The following is a 23,631-nucleotide window of genomic DNA, read 5'->3' as shown; positions in this document are numbered from 1 at the left end:
CTTGTATAGTTTGGTAGAAAGCAGCAAAATCTACCAAGCCCTCTGAACTACCTGATCCTTGACCAGCATGTGACTGGATACACTGGATAACACCTGAATGAACTGCCCTGACAAGCGTTGGCTCTCACCTTGTAATCCAGGTTCCGCTACTCTGGCACGACGGTGTATCTAGCTATCTGTGGTACAGGCCGAGCTTCAGATGAGGTAACCTCGGCAGCGCTATGTATATCCGACTACTCTGCCTCTGTTTCCTAGTCAGTGCCACTTCCGAATGTGCTGCGAATGCTTGGGTCTCCTCTAGTCAATCCTGCGTTATCAACGGCCGAGCACTCAGGCTCAAGTTGGTCGCGCGCATCTTGCAGCAAGCGTTTTAACTCGAGCTTCTCTGTCTTTTCCCGGTGTATATTGGTCCTGAGATCTTGAATCATTCTCTGAGCATGGCTGAGTGAAGTCCTCAAGGTTTCGTTTTCGAGCCTCGAAGGGAGGTCGCTGCCGGGCCTGTCAGGTGGCTCCTCCGACTGAGCATCTTCATCCATTGAAAGACGGCGTCCTCTTTGGCTCAAAAAGGCTCTGGCAAGCTCTTGGTTTTGGCTCGTTAGTTCATCAACCTTTCTTAGTAGGACTGACCGTTCTAATTCCACGTTCGCGACAATACGGCGAGATGTGTCCAGTCCAATCTCAAGATTTTTTTGCCCGGCCTGTAAAGACTCCCGGTACCGTTCCGCCCCCTCCGCCTGTTCCTGCAACGCTTTTCTCGCCATCGCGGCCTGTCCCTGCAAGTCCTCGTTTTCCTTCTCGAGCTCCTTCATCTGCACCGTCCAATCTTCCTGTAAGGCTTCCACGGCCTGTGCTGATTCCCGGTACCGTTCCGCCTCCTCCGCCTGTTCCTGCAATGCTTTTCTTGCCGTTGCGGCCTGTTCCTGCAAGTCCTGGTTTGCCCTCTCGTGCTCCTTCATCTGCGCCGTCCAATCTTGCAAGACTTCCGCGTGGCTCTCCTCCTTCCATCTTGCTTCCTGCAACTGCTCTTCCTTCTCCTCCAACAGACTCTTCAGGGTTTGGACCCTCCGGTCCTGAAACCACACGCGTATGCATGTGATTGTCGCGTTGATAGTATCATCATGGGGTTGATGCAGGGAAGCGGCAAGCTCTGGGAATTTCTCGGCTGGGTACTCGACGACCTCTACCTCGACGCTGTTGGGTGTGCCAAAGTGTAGGAGTGCAACAGAATTTGCCATGGCTCTCTTGCGGCAGCTGTTTGGTCAAACTGGGTCCAGACTTCAAGCTCGCAATATGGCGAGAAGACTACCTAACGGAAGATGTCCGAATATTGGGAAAGACCACAGTGCGGGGAAATCAGCCAGCTATTCCGGACTAGTACCCATGGGACCTTAACAAATTCAATGGTCGACAAGTCCGGCACAGGGTCAGGGGTTTAACTAGACGCCCCCGAATGACCCCTTTACCCAACAACAGAGGTTTATACGATAAATCTGCAAAGGAGCTTCATAAAGTACCTTGTGTAGACAGTCTGCTTCCGACGTTCTATATAACAGGTGATGAGGTTTGGGTAAGGTACTAAGAAGCATCTCATTTGGCCATTTTAAGAGAGTTGGTTTCTTTTCAGATTACGATAAAAAGTGGATGGTAGGTTTATTAGAGTCTCTAGTAGGTACTTTATCTCCAACTGAAGGGCTGTGAGAGCCAGAGCAAACAACATGGAAGCTTTCACAGTCGACATTCTGAGCTTCACCTTCTTGACGGGAGGGGGAAGGAGCGAGCGGTCGTTAACTTCATCCGCACCTTCCTTCACTGGTGGCCACATGCTGGCTTTCTGGGAGCAAAACGGCAGGCACTTAGGTGACACTTTCCGAAACTCACAGCGTAGCGCTATGTAGTTTTTACCTGGTACTATGAAAGCGTTTAAGTAAGAGAACAAATGGTCTTAACCTGTTGGGTGGATGTGAACAAAAAAGCTAATACTGCCCTTGCGCCACCTCCCTCATGGCTGCCAATCAAATCAGAGCGCATTGGGGCACTGTTTAGGCTTCCCATGATAGCAAAGGAATATTTCCTACCTAGGCGCCTAAGCATGTGGGGCGGGCGTGGCTTATGTTGGCTCAAGTTTGCATTCTACAAGTCAGGGCTAGTCCTGGGATTATTACCTATTTTCAACAACTTGATTTTCTTTACAGAGGTGGAAAAGACTCTCACTTGCATCCATGGAACAGTTACTGGATCCGCTCTCGCTTGTCTGCGAAACAGATCTCAAGACCATATTTTCGCCTGATGGTTGGAGGTCCCTTTTGAACACGACCCCGGAAGACATGTATACATATGACACTCCCTATGAAGCCGTGCAAGGGGCCGTCAGGCGAGGATGCACTTGGTGTGGCGAACTCAACAGACTTATAAAGATGCTGGGATACCCTCCTGGGGAAACCACTGTCACCGTCTTCGTGGGCCTCGATGATGTGGACAACCATTCATGGACCCCACGGCAGAGTCAACTGGAAGTTCGGGTCGTAATCAATGGTAAAGGAATCACCAACTTGTATCACATCTACACTGTCGCAGACGATCCAGCAGCCGTTCATTTTTCGGCCCGTGAACAAATTACAGACCTCTGTACCCCGGAGAGCTTCGCCTTAGCTCGGGAATGCATCGACAACTGCGTCAAGTTTCACGCTGACTGCCAAAGCCCCGATCTATTCACGCTGCTTCCAGACCGCGTCATCGATTGCTCAGATCCGTCAAACCCCAGACTCATTCTCACCCATGGAACTCAGCCAGGCCTGTATATAACGCTGAGCTACGTCTGGGGCATTGACCAGCCTCTCAAACTCACCACTTCCAACATCGAAGAGATTGTCGGCCATGGGATACCCATCTCAAGCCTCCCACGAACCATCCGCGATGCCATCTTCGTTACCCACTCTCTCAAGTACCGATACCTCTGGGTTGATGCTCTCTGCATCATCCAAGATTCCGACGCCGACAAGTTGAAACAAATCTGTCAAATGAGCCGCATCTACCGCGAGAGCTACCTCACCATCATAGCAGCCAGCGCAGCTACCTCAAGGGAAGGCTTCCTGAGGCAAACCCGGCTGCAGAGAAACCCATCAGCACGTGTACCCTTCCACAACAACAACCCCCGAGACCCAACAGGAAGCAGAGTAGGCATCGTCTCCCTTCTCAACACACACGAAGCATACTCCCCTCATGGGAAATCAGGCCTCCCCGTCGAACCAATCGACTCCCGCGCCTGGACGCTGCAAGAGCAGGTCCTCCCCTCCCGCACTCTGATCTACGACAGCGAGACCCTCAAATACAACTGCCAGACCGAAGCCGTCAGCATAGGCCAGGCGCTCTGCGGACCAAGCAGAGTGCGCCTTCCCAGGATCCTCGCTTGTTCAACATCAGGCCAACGATCCAAAGAGTTGTCACCCCAAGAGAAATGGGAGGCGCGTGTTGCGTGGCTTGAAATCGTCGCTTCTTTCACACTGCGATGGCACTCTCACGAGGGGGACAAGCTGCCCGCTCTGGCAGGCGTCGCAGAGCAGTTCTCCCGCGTGACTGGGGATTCCTACCTTGCAGGACTGTGGAAAAAGTCTTTGGTGCCTGACCTTCTTTGGAGGGCGGTCAGAGAGAAGGAACTCGATCCCAAGTCTTCGAGGCCGGCAAGATACCGTGCTCCGTCGTGGTCGTGGGCGAGCGTGAATTGGGGGGTATACTATGACAATGCTACGTTCATGGTGAATGCTTCAAAGTATAAGCAGATGGAGGTGGTGGACTGTTGGGTCAGCCTTGCAGCTGTGGAGGCGCCGTTCGGGGAAGTGACGGATGGTTCGTTACGCATTAAGGCGGCAGTTTTAAGAGAGCCTTTTGTGCGTGAAAAGGCCGGCAGATGGGAGCTTATGGTATTGAATGAAGACGGGAAGCACAGCCAGATTGGGAACGTTCATTTTGATGATATTGGGCCGAGAACGAGTGGGATTGTTTTTGTTTTCCTTCAGTGGGACGAGGACTGGAATGGGGAGGGTCTAGTGCTTGAAGAGCTGTCTAACGGACGTTTCAGGAGGGTTGGCATGGTAGATGCTTACCAAGCGCGGTGGATATATGACTTGGAGGCTGTGGTGATTGAGATTGTTTGAGCGAATACACAACCTGCATCGCAAGACGTAATGACAGACCCCCAATATCAACACTGCGGGTACATCTCAAAACGCATCGCTCTCTCTCCTGGCCACTCTCAAGGCCTCCCCAAAAGCCTCCACAAATCCAACCACATCCTCAAACCCATTATACAACGGCGCTGGCGCAACCCTAATGACATCCGGTCTCCTTTCATCAACAATCACCCCTTGCCTCTCCAGCTCCTTCATCACCCCCTCAAGCAACCCACTCCCCAACCCCAAGCTAAGCTGCGCCCCCCTCTGCTTCGGATCCAAAGGCGTAATAACCCTGAACAACCCCTTCTCCTCCTCCCCCATCCCCTCTAACTGCTCCTCCAAAAACTTCGTCAGCCTCATACTCTTCTCCCTCAACTTCCCCATCCCACCCGCCTGCTCAAAAACCTCCAAGCTCGCACACAAACTAGTAATATCCAACACACTAGGATTACTCAACTGGAACCCCGCGGCCCCCTTGACAGGATGGAATCTATTCTCCATCCCAAACCGACTCTTCTTATCATTCCCCCACCACCCAGCCAACCGGTGATTATACCCCTCCTCCGGCCTCTCATCAGTAATAAGCTTCGTCACAGCACTATTATTCTCATGAACAAACATCCCCCCAATACACCCCGGCCCCCCATTCAAATACTTGTACGAGCACCAAGCCGCAGCATCAACCCCCCACTCATGAAGCCTCAACTCCACATTCCCAACCGCATGTGCCAGATCCCAAATGACAAAAATCCCCCTCTCCTTCGCATACGCAGTGATAGTCTTAATATCAAACAGCTGCCCAGTGTAGTACTGAATCCCCGGCAACAACAACAAAAACGCGTCCTCTTTATGCAGGTCAATAACCCCACAGATTTCCTCCGTAGTCAAGATATTATCCCTCGACCTCTCCGACTTGAGCAAAACCATTGATTTGCTCGCATCCAACCCATGATGACGAAGCTGTGTCTCCACGGCAAAGTGATCGCTAGGAAAAGCCTTGCTCTCCAGGATGATCTTGTGCCGCTTGTTCGCATCAGGCTTGTAGAACGCAGACATGAGAAGATGGAGATTCGCAGTCAGAGTCTGCATGATTGCCACCTCGGAGACGTGAGCTCCCACGATGGGGGCGATCATCTCGGCTGCTCGCTCGTCGACGTCGAGCCATGTTGGCAAGGGGGAGTTGGTCAGCGGTTTAAAGTGCCCTTGGACGCCTTGGGTGGCCCAGGTGGAGAGGTACTGGGAGAGACGGGCTTGTGTGCGTCTGGGTTGGAGACCCAAAGAGTTGCCGCAGAGGTAGATGCACTTGGTTGTTGTGTCGCTGTCATTGTTATTGGCTATGCCAACATGTCAGTTATCGAGGCTTGATATTGGATCAGTTGGGACTTGTACCTGAGGAACCCTCGGGTAACGAGGTGCTCGCGATTTGTCCCTTTGTCGGGATGTTGAACTCGTCCCTCAAGAACCCGAGTTCATCATCCCGGTCCAGCTGGCGTGCTCGCTCCCTCGCATTTCCACTCCCGGCGGCGCCGGCGGGAAGAACGGGAGCCGAAGTCATTGTCTCTTTCTTGATGTGGAGTAACAAGCTCTGAGCAAGCAAAAGTGTGAGATATGGTGTGATGTATGTGTGACAGCAGAAACCCTTGAGCCAATTGTTCAAACTGCCGAAAAGTAAAAAGAGTTTCGATGTGTCTCTTGTCCAACACTGGATAAACTTCAACCCCTGTAAAACTCACTCATACACAACTTCGCAGGTGATAGATGTTGTCGTCGGGTGTGATAATGAGGAAGGATTCCATCAATTGCCCCACCATCAACTACCCCTCCATCTCTTCCGTTGATGAAACGGCGATAGATCCGAGAGGGGCACCACCGAACTGTGCCCCGCCCGGCCGGCGGCGGCCCCGCCATCAGCAAAAAAAACTAAAAGCGGAGACCTGCGGCAATCAACGGGAGAACCCACATGGAACCTTCCATTCCTGCCCTGCCAAGAAAAAAAACCCGATGAGTGACGTCCCTTGGATCCTAAACCTCCTTCCTTGGACCTTTGCGAACCGCAGCCTTCATGATGCATCTTTTCCGACCAGTGTGTCATGTAAACTCAGCCCTCTCTGATGATGACCTCAATTCTCCTCAGTTTTTAAGCTCCGACACCGGCGGGAAAATCAGACGGGACGAGCCCTTTTTTCCAAAGTCTACTCCGCTATAAAGCTGGGCAGACCGTACGTACGATTCATCGCCTGAGAACCCTATTCTCGGCACTTAACGAAGAGAATCTCGGACCAGAAAAGAGACCCAACTACCACTATGAGTAATAGAAACAAAAAAAAAATGTGTGTATCAGGAGAGTGTGGGAGAGAAAGACACCAAAAAATTTAAAACGAGACACAGAAACAGAAACAGCTTTGCCTCTTTTCTTGGGAGGCACTTGGGGGGACACAAAGGATAGCACCTCAGAGAAAGCAAGAACCTCCCAAATTGGAGAAAAGTCCAGTGTAAAAACCCTGTTAGTGAATCGGACGAATAATCTCTGGGAAAAGAGCAGATTCTTTCCGTAGCCCTGCATGATGACAGAAAGGGGTAAAGATGACAAGCTTCAAGACTTGGTTTGCTGGAGAAGTTCAAGCAAAAGAGAAGAGGTTGATAGTCCTTGTGTTGTATGTGCACATCCCAAGCAAGGCAAGGTACCTTGCATGTACATGTTTCGCTGTCACTTTGGCCCTTGAAAGGCGCATACGCCAGTATGCAAGCCCAGCCCTCCCCCGCTTGCATATATGGACTGGGAACCATTTTGTTCTTCAGCAACAAGACTTGGAACGGAGACCCCTCGCTTCCGATTCAAAGATCGGGAATCGAATGAAGCTCTCTCCTGATATCGTCCACGGCACCGAAGGGATGAAGATGGCACCCATGATCACGGATGACGATTCCGCATGGATTTCTGCCGTGCCCTTGGCATCAAGTAATACTCTGCAGGTATTTGGAGGATTGCTCTGATGACCTCAGCGTGATCTCGAATGTCGAGGTGCAGCTCCGATAGGGAGGTCAGACCTTGGGAGCAAAAGATCGGATGGTTGCTAGGGAGTTTCCGATATGTGACTGCAACAGAGTTGTCAAGGGAGAAATCTCAAATGTGTCCTTCAGTCGGACCCCTTTCGGACCGGGCAGAGACAAACTGGCCATGGCGAGAGTATCAGCAGACCAGAGAGAGAAATGGGAGTCATCTCTGTGCTCTGTAACGAATGTGGAAAAGGGGCGAAAGAATGAGCTGGAAATTGTTTGTTTTGTTTTGTTGGTGGTGAGCTCGGTCTGTTGGAGCGGTGGTAGTCTCACCGGGGCTCTCACGGGGCAGTGTTGCCGTACAGTGCATGAGACCTTCCGGCCGCTCCAGCTCTCCCAGATGCCAGGTTCGTGGAGATGCCGATTCGCACACCGGCGCTGTTGTCATCTCCATACCCAGCCCCTAGCCAACAGAAAAAATAGCAGTCTGGAGGCCTGGAAGGACTTGGCAGGGAGGAAGTTTCGCAACGGCGCCGAGCTGCAAATCTCAAGGTGAGCCCCGTGACCATGCCCCAGCCCGGCCCGTGTCGTCAAACAAGCCAGCGCGCCTGGGTGCCAGCACGAGGACAGCAGAGCTTTTTTCGCGCTTAACAAACCTGGCAGGTATCGGGGTACGTACCTTTTGGAGTTTGAACCTATGAGGTTAGAATCCGGTACACGTTTTGGCAGAGTCGCATCGTCGAAGAGAATAAATGCAAGATGCGGCCGGCATAGCAGCGGTCAAAGAGTGCTAAGTGGATAGCAGGAATCTCAGGTCGCCATCCGCAACATCAACTGCTTTGAACCAGAAAAGCTTTTGAAACGGGATACTGAAAACAGAGCCACAATCCGGTCCCGTGCACCCTCAGGAACAAAATATGTATGCAGTAGGGCAGCAGGGCAGCAAACTGGAGGTTTTCATTACCCCCATTTTACTTGATGGCGATGCGCTTCACTGGGCTTGGTCTGGAAAATCCGGGGATGGTGGATGGCGGGGCACGCTGGGCAAGCCACAGCGGATCGAAATGCGGGGCAAAGGGGCCCAACCCGGGGCGGCCGTCGCTCTTACGTATTTGGGCCATCACGGGACCACTTTGCCTTGACTTTTCGTTGAGAATGAGAGTGTTTGGAGCAAACGTGAAAGGAATATTTTGCCGATGAGCACAGTCTGGGCTTTCATGATGCCACCGCCAATTGCGAATCCGAATTGATCTACCGCCATTATGCCAGGTTAGGACTATAAGACGAAGAGGCGGTAAGGGAGAGGATGTGTTGCACGACTGGCTGGCTCCTTTGATATTGAATTCCGAAGTCTGAAGTCTGGTAGTTGTCACAGGGCTCGGCATCTCAAAACTCTGAATAACAGATTGAACCCAGTTGGTGATAGCAAACTAGCACAGCAGGTTCCACGGAGATGGAGATGCTGAAACCCACTCTTTCGTGAGTCTTACCTCCGTTCAAAGTCCATTGGCAAACCTTACGGGCGATAGAGCTGGGGATAGCGGTAGATCCTAGATCCATCTTCTGACACTTCCAAGCTATCCGTGAAGGGATAGAGAGCCATGGCAGTGGCGGTCGGGGCTTCACCGTCCCGGCGGGATCTAGTGCAAGTGTTTGACGAGATTGGGATTGGGCAGGGGAGATAGCTTGGATTTCCAATTGCTTGGGGCTCTTCCAGAACGTGCAACGCCGTCCCGCCTGTGCCCAGTAGCTGGGTAGCTGGGGAGGGTTGTGGTGGTGAGTAAGAGATTCAAGGTGATGGTTCGAGGCTGGCTGCCCTACAAGAAGCATCGGACCAGTGAAAGCAAGTGTGGTCTACAAGATTCCCGGACTCGAAAAACCGTCCAAAAAGCGTTCCTCTCGTGTAAATCAAGAAAATAAAATAAATTCCTCGGTATACGAACAGGTTGGAGTTGTCCTTTGTGTCCTTGGCCATCGAGGTACCTGAAGTGTACCCTGGCTTGCAAAAAATACCCTGGAGCTGAGAACTCCACTCCTACCCCAGAACCTCGAATAGCCGCTCCAGGGGCGTCACGAATGGCAGCTAGGGATCCCAGAAACACTTTTTCAGTGACCTTTCAGGTACCGGCCCTGTGACCCAATCAGCAGAGTCCCAAATTGCCCCATCGGGCTTAGCACACCCGATTCCGTTTGTCAGAGCGCCCCAATGTCATCACGACACCCCGTTCTGACGGCGGAGACATGGACTGAGAGAGAGTACGTACAGTGCGGGCGAGTTCAACAAGAAAAATGTCTGAAAAGAGGAGTGTCCAATTGGAAGCATATAAAGAGCCAGAACTTCCGTCGTTTCTTTGGCTGGCGATATCAGGTTGTTGTTGACATTGTGTTATTTTATCTCTACCAACACTTTATTTTCACTTACACTTACGGCTCAACACCACAACGAGCCCTGTCGTCTCTTACCAAGCAAGCCAATTTTATCGACTTGCTCCAGAAAAGTCCGAAGAACAACGACCAAATCGGCGGATCTTCCTGTGGCTATTTTCAGACACAGACACGCCTTATCGGCCACGCTTGAAGCTTGCAGCCAAACAGCGTGCCAGACCTTATCTCTGTGCAACATTCCGGCGCCGTAACAGGTATCTTACACCCCTTTCGGTTCATCTGTGCCCCATCAACATCAATTCTCTGCCCCTGAGCCCTACTACTGCTGCTGCTACTGTTGCTGCTGTTGTGTCCCTGCCTGTGGTTTCCGTTTTACAGCCCTTCCACCCCTCCACCAGCCAAAGACTCCTTTTTTTATTTCCTCCCGTTAGCCTTCCTGCGGCGAGGCGCAGGTTGAGGAAGCGTTCAGCGGAAGGCTGTGTCTGCTCGGGAGATGAACGAGATGAGCAGGATCGGGCCTTCCAGAGCTGAGCCAGGCTGGAAAGATGAGGTTTCCTTATCTCGGGCTCCGGCAGCGTGCCCTGGATTCTGGAACACATGTCTTGCCTTCCAGAAGCGGCGGCAACGAGGAGCAAGCACCGAACAGCGAAGAGCCGTGACACTTGAGATGGCGATCTGGGCTTTGTGAGAGCATTTGCACTAATACAATCTTGTGCAGACGAAAACAATCGAAACAGGACCCTCGGGATTTGCTGTCTGGGATAGATCGGCACTTTTCCTGCTTTCGCGGCATCAAACTCTATTTTCACCGGGCGAGACTAGACTTTAAGCCGTCTTTGTCTCCTCAGGATCCGAAGCGACTGACACATCGCCCGTCTTCATCTAAGACACGACGATAAAAAAGGTAAACGAGACATCTTTTTTTCCCCATCGTATGCACCTTATCGCAGTTGCATCGCCCCGCCGTGCCCGTCTCATTCCGTCCAGGTTCAGGGACCCAGAAAACTAACATTGCTCGATGCAGCATCTGCCGGGGCGCATATCGAAGAGATACGATACAAACCGAGTCTTGCGCCGCCGAATAACACCTCGGGCTTGATTCAGACCTCCAAGCGAGAGCCGCCAGGTACGTTCCAACGTTATGCATCCACCATTAGCATGTCTCCCATGTCACCACCTCTCCAGTCTGCACAAATATCTCCTCCTGGTAGCTCCAGGGCAAGAGGCAGGGGAAAAGGAACCCTCGAGGTTCTTATCTCAGACGGACCCACACTAGCTGCACAGCAACAGCACAGCACAGAAGCACCCAAGGGATGAGCAGGTGGCAGTACGGAGTACGAGCGTAGGTTTCAGTAGCGGTGAAGCATGCTTTCACAGCTTGTTTGAACGCAGCAGAACCACTCTCGGAGGCTATACTCCCGGAAACGAAGAAGCACAGCTGCTCGCTCTGGCCGAGCTGCCGTCGATGCTATCTAAGTTGCCATGTCACTCGCGCTCATTCCTGGTCTCTTGTGCCACGCCGTCTGTGGCTTCTGCCTCTCCTAGTTCATCCGATGCCGGCATCTCTTCCCAACGTCAAACCTGATTGCCGCGATCAACTATCGGGGTGAGCAGGTTCAAACGGGGTGAGGAGGGTCATGGCAAGGGCCAACTGCGGCTCCCTCGCCGCTTCGACAACCACCAAAAGCACACACCGCGCCCATGGTATCATACGCGCTCCGATGCACTCTTACACACCTGCCAACATGTCCCTCTACTCCTTTACAAAACTTGTGCTCGCTCCCCTCGAGCCCCCCAGCCTCCCTTTCCGCTTTTCTCTTGCTCCTTAGATCCTTTGTCATTCCTCAGCCCTACTACCAACTTGCTCCTGCTCCCAAGCCACTCTCTCTTCGAGATTTAGCACCATGGAAGGCATCATGGTTGAGCCTGTGCTCGCCAGTCCTGTCGACCGTATGCGCCGGGTGTCTATCCTGACCATCAAGACTAACCTTCCAATGGACAGCTTTCCAGAGTATCAGGACCCCTTTTCGTCCTCAGACGACACCATGACTGAGTCTCCTAGCACCCTCAACCCAGCCAACAGGCTCGTTGAGAAGACCAGAGGCACAGAGGTTTCCCGACACCCATCACCCCAGCCAACACACGTCAGCTATCCCAAGATGAACGGCAATGGCCACAGAGTCTTGCGGTCGGCCACGGTTGGCTATGTTGCCCCTGAATTCAAGGGCAAGGCCGAGCAGATGAAGCAAGGTGAGCACTCTGTCAAATCTTGTGGTTAGTATAGGAACTGACAACTCTGCAGTACGGGAAATCATCCTTAAGGGCGGTTGGATTCCCGAGGCTCTCGTCGACGCTCAGATCATTTGGTTCTACAATGAGCTGGCCATCGACGATGTCTACTTCCAGCTCGAGTCTCCTGAAGCCATCAGCAACCACATCACATCGCTCTATGCTGCCAAGGTAGCAGCCTTCTCTCGTGAGGACAAGCGTGAGGAGATCCGGCTGGACATGGAAGCCTCTGACCATGCCATCTACATCGACACAAGCGAGCCCGGCAAGACCTCCATCAACGGCCCAAGATACGAGCACCGCCTCGAGTCCAAGTACTTGGATGGTGGTGACACCTCGAAGCGCTTCCGCGTCGAGACTTTCCGGTCTCCCGGTGTTTTGGGACAAGACGCCAACTCCAAGGCCACTCTCCGCTGTTACTTCGTGTATCAGTGCCAGTTTGTTGATGCAAATGCCGACCCAATGGAGACCAGATTGGAGGTTATCAGCGACCGCATGTTCCTCGCCAAGGCCACCAAGAACACCAAGGTGATCTATCAGGAGATCATCGAGAGCGCTGTCCGCCGTGCTGGTCCCGTTATCGAGGTCTACGACATTGAGGGGACCCCCGAGAAGAGATTGGTCGTTGCTTTCCGCTCAAGAACTGCCAGGGGCATCTTCAGCGCCCTGAGCGATCTCTATCACTATTATGGCGTCACCAGCTCCCGCAAATACGTCGAGCAGTTCTCCAACGGCATCACCATCATCAGCATCTACCTGCGACCCGCCTCCAACCTCGAGGGCAAGTTCCCCTCCATCGAGGAGTCCATCCACCAGATCACCAAGGAGATCTCCCTCCTATACTGCATTCCCCAGACCAAGCTGCAGGACATGTTTGCCTCGGGCGAGCTCAGTTTGCAGGAGACCATCTACGCTCACTCTGTGTGGGTCTTTGTGCAGCACTTCCTCAACCGTCTTGGATCTGAGTATGCTTCGCTAGTGGCGGCCCTCAATCCCAAGAACAACTCGCACGCCGAGATTCTGTCCAAGATGAAGAAGCGTCTCCGCACTGAGACTTTTACGCCCGACTACATCCTGGAGATTATCAAGTCTCATCCCGGACTCGTCAGGGCTTTGTATGCCTCCTTCGCCAATGTGCACCTCAAGGTCGGCCCTGGTTTCGACCGCCACTTCATTGCCCCCACGCCAGCCTTTGAGGTCCTCTCAGACGCCAAGCTCAAGGACAAGATCACCAAGGACGTGAATAACGAGCACGAAGAGATGGTGATGACTGCCTTCCGCGTCTTCAACAATGCCGTCCTCAAGACCAACTACTTCACCCCTACCAAGGTCGCCCTCAGCTTCCGCCTCGACCCAAGCTTCCTGCCCGAGTTTGAGTACCCCAACCGTCTCTACGGCATGTTCCTCGTCATCTCTTCCGAGTCTCGCGGTTTCCACCTTCGCTTTAAGGACATTGCACGTGGCGGTATCCGCATTGTCAAGTCCCGCAGCAAGGAGGCCTACTCCATCAACGCCCGCAACTTGTTCGATGAGAACTACAATCTCGCCAGCACCCAGCAGCGCAAGAACAAGGACATTCCCGAAGGTGGCTCCAAGGGTGTCATCTTGCTCGACCCCAAGCAGCAAGACAAGGCTCGTGAGGCTTTCGAGAAGTACATTGACAGCATTCTCGATTTGCTCCTCAAGCCAGAGACCCCTGGCATCAAGAACCCCATTGTGGACCTCTACGGCAAGGAGGAGATCCTCTTCATGGGTCCCGACGAGAACACGGCCGACCTCGTCGATTGGGCCACCGAGCACGCCCGCCATCGCGGCGCTCCCTGGTGGAAGTCCTTCTTCACCGGCAAGTCCCCCAAACTGGGCGGTATCCCCCACGACACCTACGGCATGACCACTCTCTCGGTCCGCGAGTACGTCAAGGGCATCTACCGCAAGCTCAACCTCGACCCCTCCACCGTCCGCAAGATGCAGACTGGAGGCCCAGACGGTGATCTCGGCTCCAACGAGATCCTCCTCAGCAACGAAAAGTACACCGCCGTTGTCGATGGTTCCGGTGTCCTTGTCGACCCCAACGGAATCGACAAGGACGAGCTCCGCCGCCTGGCCAAGAGCCGACAGATGATTGTCCACTTTGACCTGTCCAAGCTCTCCAAGGATGGTTACCGTGTCCTTTGCGAGGATGCCAACATCACTCTCCCCACCGGCGAGGTCGTCAACAACGGCACTGCCTTCCGCAACACCTACCACCTCCGCGACACTGGCCTCACTGACATGTTTGTCCCCTGCGGTGGCCGACCCGAGTCCATCGACCTCGTCTCCGCCAACAAGCTCATCAAGGACGGCAAGTGCACGGTCCCTTACATCGTCGAAGGTGCCAACCTCTTCATCACTCAAGACGCGAAACTTCGCCTCGAAGAGGCTGGTTGCATCGTCTACAAGGACGCCTCGGCCAACAAGGGCGGTGTCACCTCGTCCTCTCTCGAGGTGCTGGCCTCCCTCTCCTTTGACGACGAGTCCTTCGTCAAGGACATGTGCGTCGACAAGAAGGGCAACGCGCCCGAGTTCTACAAGGCGTACGTCAAGGCCGTGCAGGAAAAGATTCAGGAGAACGCCAGATTGGAGTTTGAGGCCATCTGGGCTGAGCACCAGAAGACCAAGGTGCCTCGTTCCATTCTGTCTGATAAGCTGTCGCAGGCGATTACCAGTCTGGATGAGCAGCTCCAGCACAGCGATCTGTGGGAGAATGAGGCGCTCAGGAACAGTGTCTTGGCGGACGCGCTGCCGAACTTGTTGATTGAGAAGATTGGGTTGGAGACGATCATCAAGCGGGTGCCGGATAGCTACCTGAGGGCCATCTTTGGGAGTTATGTGGCGAGTCGGTTCGTGTATGAGTTTGGGAGTGGGGCGGGGCAGTTTGCGTTCTATGATTTGTGAGTGTTTTTTTCTTCTTCCCTCAACCTTTGATGATAAACATGAGGCTAACATGTTGGGAATAGCATGTCGAAGAGGATGGCCAAGGTCCAGCAGCAGCAGAAGGCTTAGGGTTTGGGCATTTTAGGATTTGGGAGCGGGCATTGCTTTACTTGATGTGTTTTACTTTTGAGCGTTTCTTGATTTGAAAGGGGTGGGCGTCTGTTTAATGGGTTTTTTTTTTTTTCATGGCGAATTGGGGCGTAAAATAATCTTCAAAAGCAAAAGAACAGAAGGCGCTCGTTCACAAGAGCAGAAGAGAGTCAGTCATAGAGAAAAAAGACGCTAGGCATGGAATATTTACAGGTCGAGACATTATTTTTTGCAGTTTTTTCTTTGGTTATTTGTGTTTCGAGGCTTTGTCCCTGAATCGAATCGTTTTGAAGCTGGATCATAGAAGAGAGGGATAGACATGGGGTATGATGATGGACTTGGATTTTTGTTTAATGAGACAGATAGGTTGTCGGGAGTGGAGGAGATACATACATACACTTTGGATGAGGACATCAGCAATGAGAACAATGCTGCCAAAATGCCAACCTCGGTGATAGTGAGCATGTTTCCTAAGTCACTGATAAGATCCCGTCTCCCCAAATTACCCCTATACTCGACTCCCAGTCCATACCCAAACAAGCCCAGCGATATCGGAAAGGTCAGAACGGCAATGTTTGCTCTGTCGTTATTCTGTGCCATTTTGAATAATTTCTCAAGAGAAAGTGTGTGATGAACATCTGATGCGGTGTGAGATGCGAGTGTGGGCGTGTGTGTCACAGTGCATATCTTGCGCTTGCATACGTACACACATACAGACGATGCACAAGGGTCATTGCATATGCAAGATACTGTGCATATATACCCGAGGAGGGTGGGTGTTCGGGAGGTGGCAGAGACGAGCGGGTAAATATCTATTGTTTTTGTTTGTGCCGCTTGGGAGGTCGCTGTTGGTTGTAGACGCGGTCGCGGCTACGGATTGCATAATGGGATGGGTATAAGATGGGGAGATTCGGTTGGTGAGGTGCTGGTTTATGAGGGAGGGTGGTTGGTATGGGGTTGTTGGATCATAAATGTGATCGATATGTGAGAGAAGATTCAGGGGAGGCTTCAGATGGGTGATGCGTGAGCTATGAACCAAGCAATGAGGCAGGCCAGAGTGAGGGGAATATGAAGATATCGATTGAATGCTGGGTCATATTTAGGGAAAGTGCTACTCGAGTACCTGCCATTTGCTCCCCGAAAACCAGCATCTGACCACCGCTCCTTCCCTCCCCGAAGGTGGAGCTCAGAATGTTGACTGTGAGATGCCTTCCATATTGCTTGCGCTGGCTCTCACAGCTCTTCAGTTCGACATAAAGTAGGAATAAAGGGGACCAACAAGGACCAGAGCAGCAAGCTTGATGGTCTACTCGTCCAGACCAAGATCAAGAAGGCAGAAAGCAAAAAGAAAAGTCGAAAGAGACAGCAAAAGCTTGCCGGCCAACCTCCCAACCGTTATTGGAAAGGGTGGCCGGTTACGAAAACCTCGATGGTTTTACTCCGGATCAAACTCGGGGGCTATCGGTTGCAAGCCCCCGGCGGGGGGCGGTGGGCGGCAACAGCGGCTCTTACAACTTAACCATTTGTCCTGACCACAAGGGAGCCCTGATCAAGATGCTCAAGCTGCTGTTGAGAGTGGCGTGCGGGACCTAATATATATACTGTGCTCCTGTCTGTCCTGACGATCCAAAAGACAATTGCATTCATCACTACCACAACTCGTATTTTTTTCCCTATTCGAGCTCCAAGCCAATAAAAGAAAACAGTCCCAAACGCCTATACCATACCCAACCATCCTCACCCTCCTACTCCTCATCATCATCCCCATCCCCCTCCCTCTCACTCCCCTTCCCCCACCCCCCTCTAACCTTGACCCTCTTCAACCAACTCCAATGCGCCCACGGGTCCTTGATCAGCCTCCTCATCTGCTCTATATCCCCATCTTTGGGTCCTACGACCGGAATCCCCCACTCGACCGCCCTATTCGCCCACTTCACCGCCGTCCACGGCTCCCCAACAGCGTTATACTCGAGCGCCAACCAAGTATACGCCTCATACATGCTCCCCCAAAGCTTCTCCTGCTCATACAGACTCAACACCAGCTCCGCCAACTGCGGCGTCGCCTTGCTATCCGAGCTCCAATCGCTAAACTCCCCAACCAGCTCCTTGATCTGGTGGATCCTAACATCCGACGCCTCGACCTGCGCCTGTTCCTTTGTGCACAACGGGCAAGCACACTGGAACCCCCAAATCCGGTTCAGCTTCTTGTTGCGCGCGCGCTTCTTCATAATGGGATTGATGTACGAGAGGGTGAGCTCCTCCCCGGGGCTAATGTCACGGATGGCGTGGATGTACTGGGTTAGCGTCTCGTGATCAAAGTAGTAATCCGCGTTGGGGCGGCAGTCGTGGTTCATCCTTGCGATCTCGGGGAAGACGACATAGAACCCGTGGTCCTGGGTCTCGTCGTCGCTGTCGGGGTCGATGTCGAAGGCGTTGGTAGAGCAGATTTTGTCTATGCGTTCGATGTGGGTGCGCTCGATGCCGTCGTGGGTGGAGAGGGCCATGATGTGCTCGCGGTGGAGGTCGGGGAGCTGGTCCACGGCTGCGGCTTGAAGTTGGCGGTATTCTTCCTTGGGGAGGTCCTCAAAGGCGCGGTAGTCGATCATCAAGGAGGGTGTGTTGGCCATGATGAGGTCTCCGCGGTGGATGTGCACTTTGGCGATGAGGCCCATGCCCTTGCCGGGGATCTGGTGCTTCTCGTATTTGGAAGGAGCGGTGCGGTGGAGGTCTTGGTTGATATTCTTCACGAGGTCCTGGTCGACAAAGGCTGGGGTGGTGGCTAGATACTCAGCGCGGCGGGGGGTGGTGATGAAGGAGGCTCCCCTGCCGTTGGCAAAGTTGTTGTCTGTGAAGACGCAGATGGAGGTGTCGGGTTGGGGGCTGGTGAAGCATGGTGTGGTATGGGTCCAGGGATACCCTTTTGGCTTGCTGTCATCGTCTGTTGAGGTAACAGGCTTTTGGGCGGTGTCGTTTTCCTTCCAGAGGAACTCCTTCTCGTCGGCCGCACCCATGCTTCCTAGGCCATCTTGACATCCACCGGTGAGAGAGCCACCGTCCCCGCAGATCTTGACTGCCCCCAAATCTTCGTGATCATGACTGTGATCAGGGTGGTGATGGTGGTCATAATTATGACCTTCGTGGGCCAGAACCAAGCTGGCCAGAACTGACAGCTCCGAGAGTCGGTGTAATAACCTCATGGTGATGTATCGCGAAGTAAACAACCCAATTGCAACAAACCAGCAGTTTCAAAAACCTCAAGTCAGCGAAGGAAATAAAACTTCTGGCCACTTGTCCAGCAGTGTTCGCCAAATATCAATCGGCAACAACCCTTCTCAGACAAAAAACAGGGCAAGACGACTCAAGTTGGAGAAAAAAGGGAAAGAAACATTCCATCCCTCTGAACGGAGGTTGAGGCCAGCTTTACCAGCATCTCCTGCCCCTCGAACGGAAGATCTATTCTTTTCTCGGCGCGTCGCCTCGCCCATGCCGGCATCCAAAACGAGTGTGGCGGCAGGGGTTCTCTTCCCGCCTTACAGCCTCGATAGCATCTTGATACGGAAGTGAGGGGCGCATCTGTTAGTGCAAGTCATTGACAAGGGCAGCTGCTGTTTTCCCTGTCTTGGTTCCAGACCGTTCGCTACTGCAAGGGCTGGGCGGGGTGGGGGGGGGGCCAAAGCAAACCCCTCCACTAACAGGTCTCAGATATCATGTTGTTAGAGCCCTTCAGCTCCGTCTGAGGATTTGTTACAGGTTACACATGTCGCAGAAGTTGAAGTTGAACATTCGCCGCAATCCTGTCTCCTAAATAAAGGTGAATAAGTCAGTTGGGATGATCCCTCCTCTGCCTTATCGACGGTGGAAACAAGAAGCTCTGACCTTCCTTCCCCAGACGGAAACACAAGTCAAAGTGGGGGCACGCTATGTTCAAGGTGGACGGGCTGGCGTTGAGGTGATTCACCGGCTGTCACGCTACACCTGCCATCCCGCCGCTGGCCGTTTGGCGGCCCATTTTAGCGCGCTCCAGGCCATTGGGTGCGGTTAAACATGATTAAGTTGAGCTGACGTGGATTTCAAGAATCCCATCATCAACCTCTCAGAGATGATGTGATGCGATCTGGATCTGAGGCGGCACGGAGATCTCCAATCTACCTCCATCTTGGCTATTCCCCAACTTCCCCCTCATACCTAAGGTATATTTTGTGTGTGATATTCTAGCTTACTAAACCTCTACCAGCCAAGCTATCCTCGCGAAGCGAACCATCACTTCAACTTGCAGGCGCTGAATCAGCAATCCGCGTTACACACAATTATCCAATCCTTAGTCCCGGCTGACAATGCAGTCAACTAGCTGTACGTTGCATCGGGCAGGCAGTGCCTTAGTCAGGACATAGCAACAACACGAACAACGTGGTGGATATTGAAGCCATCGACATCATCCTTCCGCGGGCTGGACTCTCGGTGGAGTGCTGATTTCGGTGTTCAAGGCCGCGGTTCTAGTCATCACGGACTCGATGCTGTCTAGTCGATGTGACCCATGATGACCTGGGCACTGACGGGATGCTGATCAAGTGATTAGACGGTGCTTGTCAAGATGCTTGTGGCGGTCAACAACGATAATCCGGGAGGCAAGGCGCGGGACGATAATGAGGAAAGAAATTCAGGATATCGAGAGTCCTGCGGAGATCTTGGGGATGAAGTTCATTATAAAAGGAGTTGGTACAGCCAAAATATCAATCACTCACTTTCATCACCATCACCATCACCATCACCATCTCCTCATCAACCTTCTCACCAGTGATTTCACCTTGACCATCTCACAATGAAGTTCACCACCCTTCTCACAACCGCCCTCACGGCCCTCCCCATCCTGGCCGACTCGTCCTTCCCCTGGGAACGCCTCAACAAAAACGACTCCCTCCTCATCATCGTCGACCTCCAAGAAGGCCTTTACAATCTCGCCCGTGACTACGGTATGTTCCCCCCTTTCCCCCTTCCCCTTCTCACACCCCTTATTAACCCCCCCAGACCCAACCCTCTTCAAACAAAACATGCTCGCCCACTCCGCCCTAGGCCTTGCCTTCCCCACCCTCCCCGTAATCCTCACCACCTCGGCCTCCACCGGCCCCAACGGCCCCCTCCCCCAAGAAATCCTCGATATGTACCCCACGGCCCCCGTCATCGCCCGCCAAGGAGAAGTAAACGCCTGGGACTCCCCCGAGTTCCGCGCCGCGGTCAAGGCCACAGGCAAGAAGCAGATCATCCTCGCCGGCATCGTCACAGATGTCTGCACCGCCTTCTTGGCTCGCTCTCTCCGCGCAGAGGGGTACTCCGTCTGGGCCAACCAGGAAGCCTCGGGCACCGTCACAAAAGAGATCCGCGACCTCGCCAATGATCAGATGATGCGCGCCGGCGTCAACGTCGTCTCCCTTTTCAGCATCGTCTGCGACCTGATGAGGGACTGGCGCTCCTCCCCCGGCGCAAAGGAGATCCTCCCCTGGCTGGACACGTACATGCCCGTCTACGGGATGCTCGCCCGCGGCCACCGTGCCGCCGTCGAGAACGGGACTTTGATCCCCGGGGAGGCTGACTTGCCTCTTTGAGATCGCGCAAACTCAACCCCATCCCAGCGAGGATGAGAGATGCAAAAGTTGAGATTGACGGACAGAGGAGGAAAATGAGCAGGAGGGAGGTAGATAGAGAAACACACGACCGGAAAAGAAACAGGAAAGCAACAATTCATTGATAGGCAACACAAACACACACACACACACACACACACACACACAATGTAGTCAAGACAAACAGACAGACACAAACAGCCATGAGCTTTTGCCTTTTCCTATTCCATCCCATGCCATCCTATACCATCCAACGCTATGTGCTGCTAAACAATATACAATATACAACAGGCGGTATCCAACATTGCCAAAATATATACAACGAAGGCAAAACTAAACTACAAACAAACAAGCACACAAATCTATCCCAAGTCTATAATAACTTTTCTACAAATCCCTTCAAAAAACAAAACGCCAGGTCGTCATCATATCCTTTTCATCAAATCTCCCAATTTTTTTTTTCATGTCAAACAACACCCATAACCGGTAATCCAAAAAATCCTTGATAAACAAGTTCTCGCTTTGCGCTATGTATTCCAGAAAAACAATCCCAAATCCTTTCTTTTAAACTCCATAACCAAAAAGAAAAAAAAACCCGCGTGTTCATATCCCGTATCTCCCGTATCTCATAAACAAAAGGAAAATATGACAAAAGAAATGCTGTCCGTCGTGGTGTCTGAGTCTGTGTGGCCCATGTAGCCAACACGAAAAATGTTCTATCTGAGGTTTCCCAATCCGATATCCAAAGCCCCCGTCATATCTTCGTAAATCATAAGTCATAATCCATAAAAGGTCTATCCTCCCAATTGCCTCAAAAGAGACTGTCCCATGTTTTTGGTCTTTTTCCATTTTTTGTCAAATTCAATCAAGTCCGCCCGTACCCAAACAAGGAAAAAGGAAAGAAAGCATAGGGGGTGAAAGAGGTACACCGATTGGCAGGCATGCTCGGAGATCCTGATCCGTGGGGGTTGAAGTCCAGGGCGATGTGTCTGACCTTGTTTCCACATCAAACCGGCGCACTCGGCGCGGCGTGGGGAGAGTCACATGGCTGGCTCGAAGATCTCGCAGTGAGAACTCACAATCGCTCAATTCCTCCAACCGCGGCGGACCTCGGGCTTAGCGGTGAGGTTGTGGGTGATCCTGTCCATGGCGGTCAAGTGGTCCTGAGCCTCCTTGATGTAATGGAAGGTCTGGATGTCGTCGGGCTGGTAGCCAGCGGAAACGAGGTCCTGGAGAGCTCTCTGGTGCTCCCACCATTGGGTGATCTCGAGGTTGACGGGGGGCTCGACGGGCTTGGAAGCCTCAGACTTGGACTTGCGGGAGCTGGTCTTCTCCTGGGCGGGCTTCTCCTGAACATCGCTCTTTCTCTTGCGGCCACGGGTAGAGGTGGTGGCGCCAGAGGCGGGAGGGGAAGCAGCCTGAGCGGTGGTGCCGTTGTCATTGTGGACGCGCCTCATGTGGTCCCTGAGGTTCCATTGTCTGGGGAATCCGTGGCCGGCAACGGAGCGCTCGCAGCCCTCATAGGTGCACAGGTAGGGCTTCTCACCATGGCCATGCATCGCGTGGGCCTCACGCTCATGTCGGAGGAGGCAAGCAGTGGAAGAAAAGCGGGCGTTCTGGCAACCCTCAACCTTGCAGCGGTAGGGCTTGAGGTGGGAGTCAACAAACTTGCTGTTGGTGAGAGAGTGGTTAGCTGATGGAATGGATCACAAGAGTCAAACAAATGGTGCTTACTCGTAGTTGCACTTGAGCTTCTCGGGCTTGTGGTTGCAGCTCGGCTGGCCCTCCCAGGGGCAGTGGAAAAGTCCGTCCGCGTGGGGGTACGCATTCTTGTAGAGATAATGGTCCCGAGCAGACTCACCTTCGCCGCTCATGCGGCGGGCGCCAAAGGCAGGAGGGAGGGCAAAAGCATCCTCACCCATGGTGGGAACAAGGTGAAGATCGTCAGATGTCACATACTGGCCATCCATTTTCCGGCTCATCCTGAAATCACTGGTGTGAGACAATGCACCGAGCTCAGCCGCGTTTGTAGTCGCAACATACCTTGGTGACTGGCCAGGCAGAACAGGCGAGTTGGAGCTCTGGCTCTCGCCAGGAGACGAGGCAGAAGGGACAGCAGACCACAAGTCTTCGGCACCATCGCCGAGACCAGGGGAAGACAGGCGGGAGTCAACAGGGCTCAGCGAGCCCCAAGAGTGAGGAGAGTGGCTGATGAGACCGGCATCAAAGATTTGGGGGTTCACGTGCTGGGCCATGGGGGCCAAGTCGTTGCTGTAGGTCAAGCCATCCGGGAAACCCATCATGGGGTAGTAGCCAGCACCGCTGACGGAAAGAGTGTCGAGATCCTGAGCAAGGTATTGCTGCACATCCATGATCCGGCCAGCGGCAACAGCAGGACCATCCGAGTAGGGGGCACCAGCCATGTCAAGCTTGGACATCTGTGATGATGTCTGTGTGAGGATGGACTGTACTCTTGACCTGGTCTTCTTGACCGAAGTGGCAGAAGGCTTTGTGTTTCTGTTCTTGAGGCTCCCAGTGGAGCTGCGCGAGGTGCCTCTGCGCATGGGCTCAGCCTTCAGGGCCTTGTTGTCGGAAGGAGCCCAGCGGGCGTGGAAGTCATCTTGGTCCGGTTTTGGGGTGATTTGGCCAAATGGCAAGAAAGAGTCCTCGGCTTCTCCAGCATAGTAATCCGTGGCATCCGTAAACTCAGGAAAGTTCTGTGGTCCTTCAACTGTCGTGTCCCAAGCCGAGCCAGAAAGGTCGGCTGGTCCTGTTTGACAAAAAGAAAAGATTCCAGAGGCAGATGAGGAAAGCATGTTGGGCTGAGCACTGTAGCTATAGTCGCTGGAGCAAATGGTTAGTGTGCTGTTCATTCCACCATGTCGTTGTCGTCTTGTAGAGAGAAAAGAAAATGTAGAAAGGAAATGTGACCAAAAAGAAACTGAGGCATCAAATGGCACAACTTTGTATCCTGCAAACGAGCTATGTTAGTGAGAGCTATCTACATTTGTCACAGAGGTAGCTACAGACCAATTGAGCGTTCTCAAAGAGCAACACTATCCGGGAATCCATGGAGAAAGAAGTTTCACATCAAGGCTGCTGGCCTGGAG

At 52.9% G+C, this 23,631-nt stretch overlaps 7 protein-coding genes across 7 annotated transcripts; 3 read left to right on the top strand and 4 right to left on the bottom strand.

Moving 5' to 3' along the window:
* Positions 1-251: 251 nt before the first annotated feature.
* Positions 252-1,235, bottom strand: QC762_706250 (uncharacterized protein; the record flags this gene model as incomplete). Its single annotated transcript, XM_062893475.1, has 2 exons — positions 252-809; positions 957-1,235. The coding sequence occupies 2 exons, from the start codon at positions 1,233-1,235 to the stop codon at positions 252-254; spliced, it is 837 nt and encodes a 278-aa protein (XP_062739280.1).
* A 1,089-nt stretch (positions 1,236-2,324) lies between these two features.
* Positions 2,325-4,151, top strand: QC762_706240 (uncharacterized protein; the record flags this gene model as incomplete). The annotated part of the gene is made up of 1 exon (XM_062893474.1): positions 2,325-4,151. The coding sequence occupies one exon, from the start codon at positions 2,325-2,327 to the stop codon at positions 4,149-4,151; it is 1,827 nt and encodes a 608-aa protein (XP_062739279.1).
* Positions 3,919-8,108, bottom strand: BNA5_2 (Kynureninase (L-kynurenine hydrolase)). The gene is made up of 2 exons (XM_062893473.1): positions 5,559-8,108; positions 3,919-5,503 (listed from the first exon to the last, which is right to left on the bottom strand). The coding sequence occupies exons 1-2, from the start codon at positions 5,722-5,724 to the stop codon at positions 4,218-4,220; spliced, it is 1,452 nt and encodes a 483-aa protein (XP_062739278.1). The 5' UTR covers positions 5,725-8,108; the 3' UTR covers positions 3,919-4,217.
* Positions 8,109-9,546: 1,438 nt separating this feature from the next.
* GDH2 (NAD-dependent glutamate dehydrogenase) lies at positions 9,547-15,381 on the top strand. Its single transcript, XM_062893472.1, has 3 exons — positions 9,547-11,801; positions 11,854-14,770; positions 14,837-15,381. Exons 1-3 carry the CDS (start codon positions 11,456-11,458, stop codon positions 14,880-14,882), a joined length of 3,309 nt encoding a protein of 1,102 aa, XP_062739277.1. The 5' UTR covers positions 9,547-11,455; the 3' UTR covers positions 14,883-15,381.
* A 1,267-nt stretch (positions 15,382-16,648) lies between these two features.
* On the bottom strand, positions 16,649-18,100 carry QC762_706210 (uncharacterized protein; the record flags this gene model as incomplete). Its single annotated transcript, XM_062893471.1, has 1 exon — positions 16,649-18,100. One exon carries the CDS (start codon positions 18,098-18,100, stop codon positions 16,649-16,651), a length of 1,452 nt encoding a protein of 483 aa, XP_062739276.1.
* Positions 18,101-18,945: 845 nt separating this feature from the next.
* Positions 18,946-20,750, top strand: QC762_706200 (uncharacterized protein). The gene is made up of 2 exons (XM_062893470.1): positions 18,946-19,873; positions 19,929-20,750. The coding sequence occupies exons 1-2, from the start codon at positions 19,723-19,725 to the stop codon at positions 20,501-20,503; spliced, it is 726 nt and encodes a 241-aa protein (XP_062739275.1). The 5' UTR covers positions 18,946-19,722; the 3' UTR covers positions 20,504-20,750.
* QC762_706190 (uncharacterized protein) lies at positions 20,704-23,394 on the bottom strand (the record flags this gene model as incomplete). Its single annotated transcript, XM_062893469.1, has 2 exons — positions 20,704-22,192; positions 22,256-23,394. 2 exons carry the CDS (start codon positions 23,392-23,394, stop codon positions 21,607-21,609), a joined length of 1,725 nt encoding a protein of 574 aa, XP_062739274.1. The 3' UTR covers positions 20,704-21,606.
* Between the last annotated feature and the right edge of the window lie 237 nt (positions 23,395-23,631).

Source organism: Podospora pseudocomata, chromosome 7 (genome assembly GCF_035222375.1).
Source record: "Podospora pseudocomata strain CBS 415.72m chromosome 7, whole genome shotgun sequence".
Classification (NCBI taxonomy): domain Eukaryota; kingdom Fungi; phylum Ascomycota; class Sordariomycetes; order Sordariales; family Podosporaceae; genus Podospora; species Podospora pseudocomata.
This window is presented reverse-complemented; position numbering and strand designations above follow the sequence as displayed.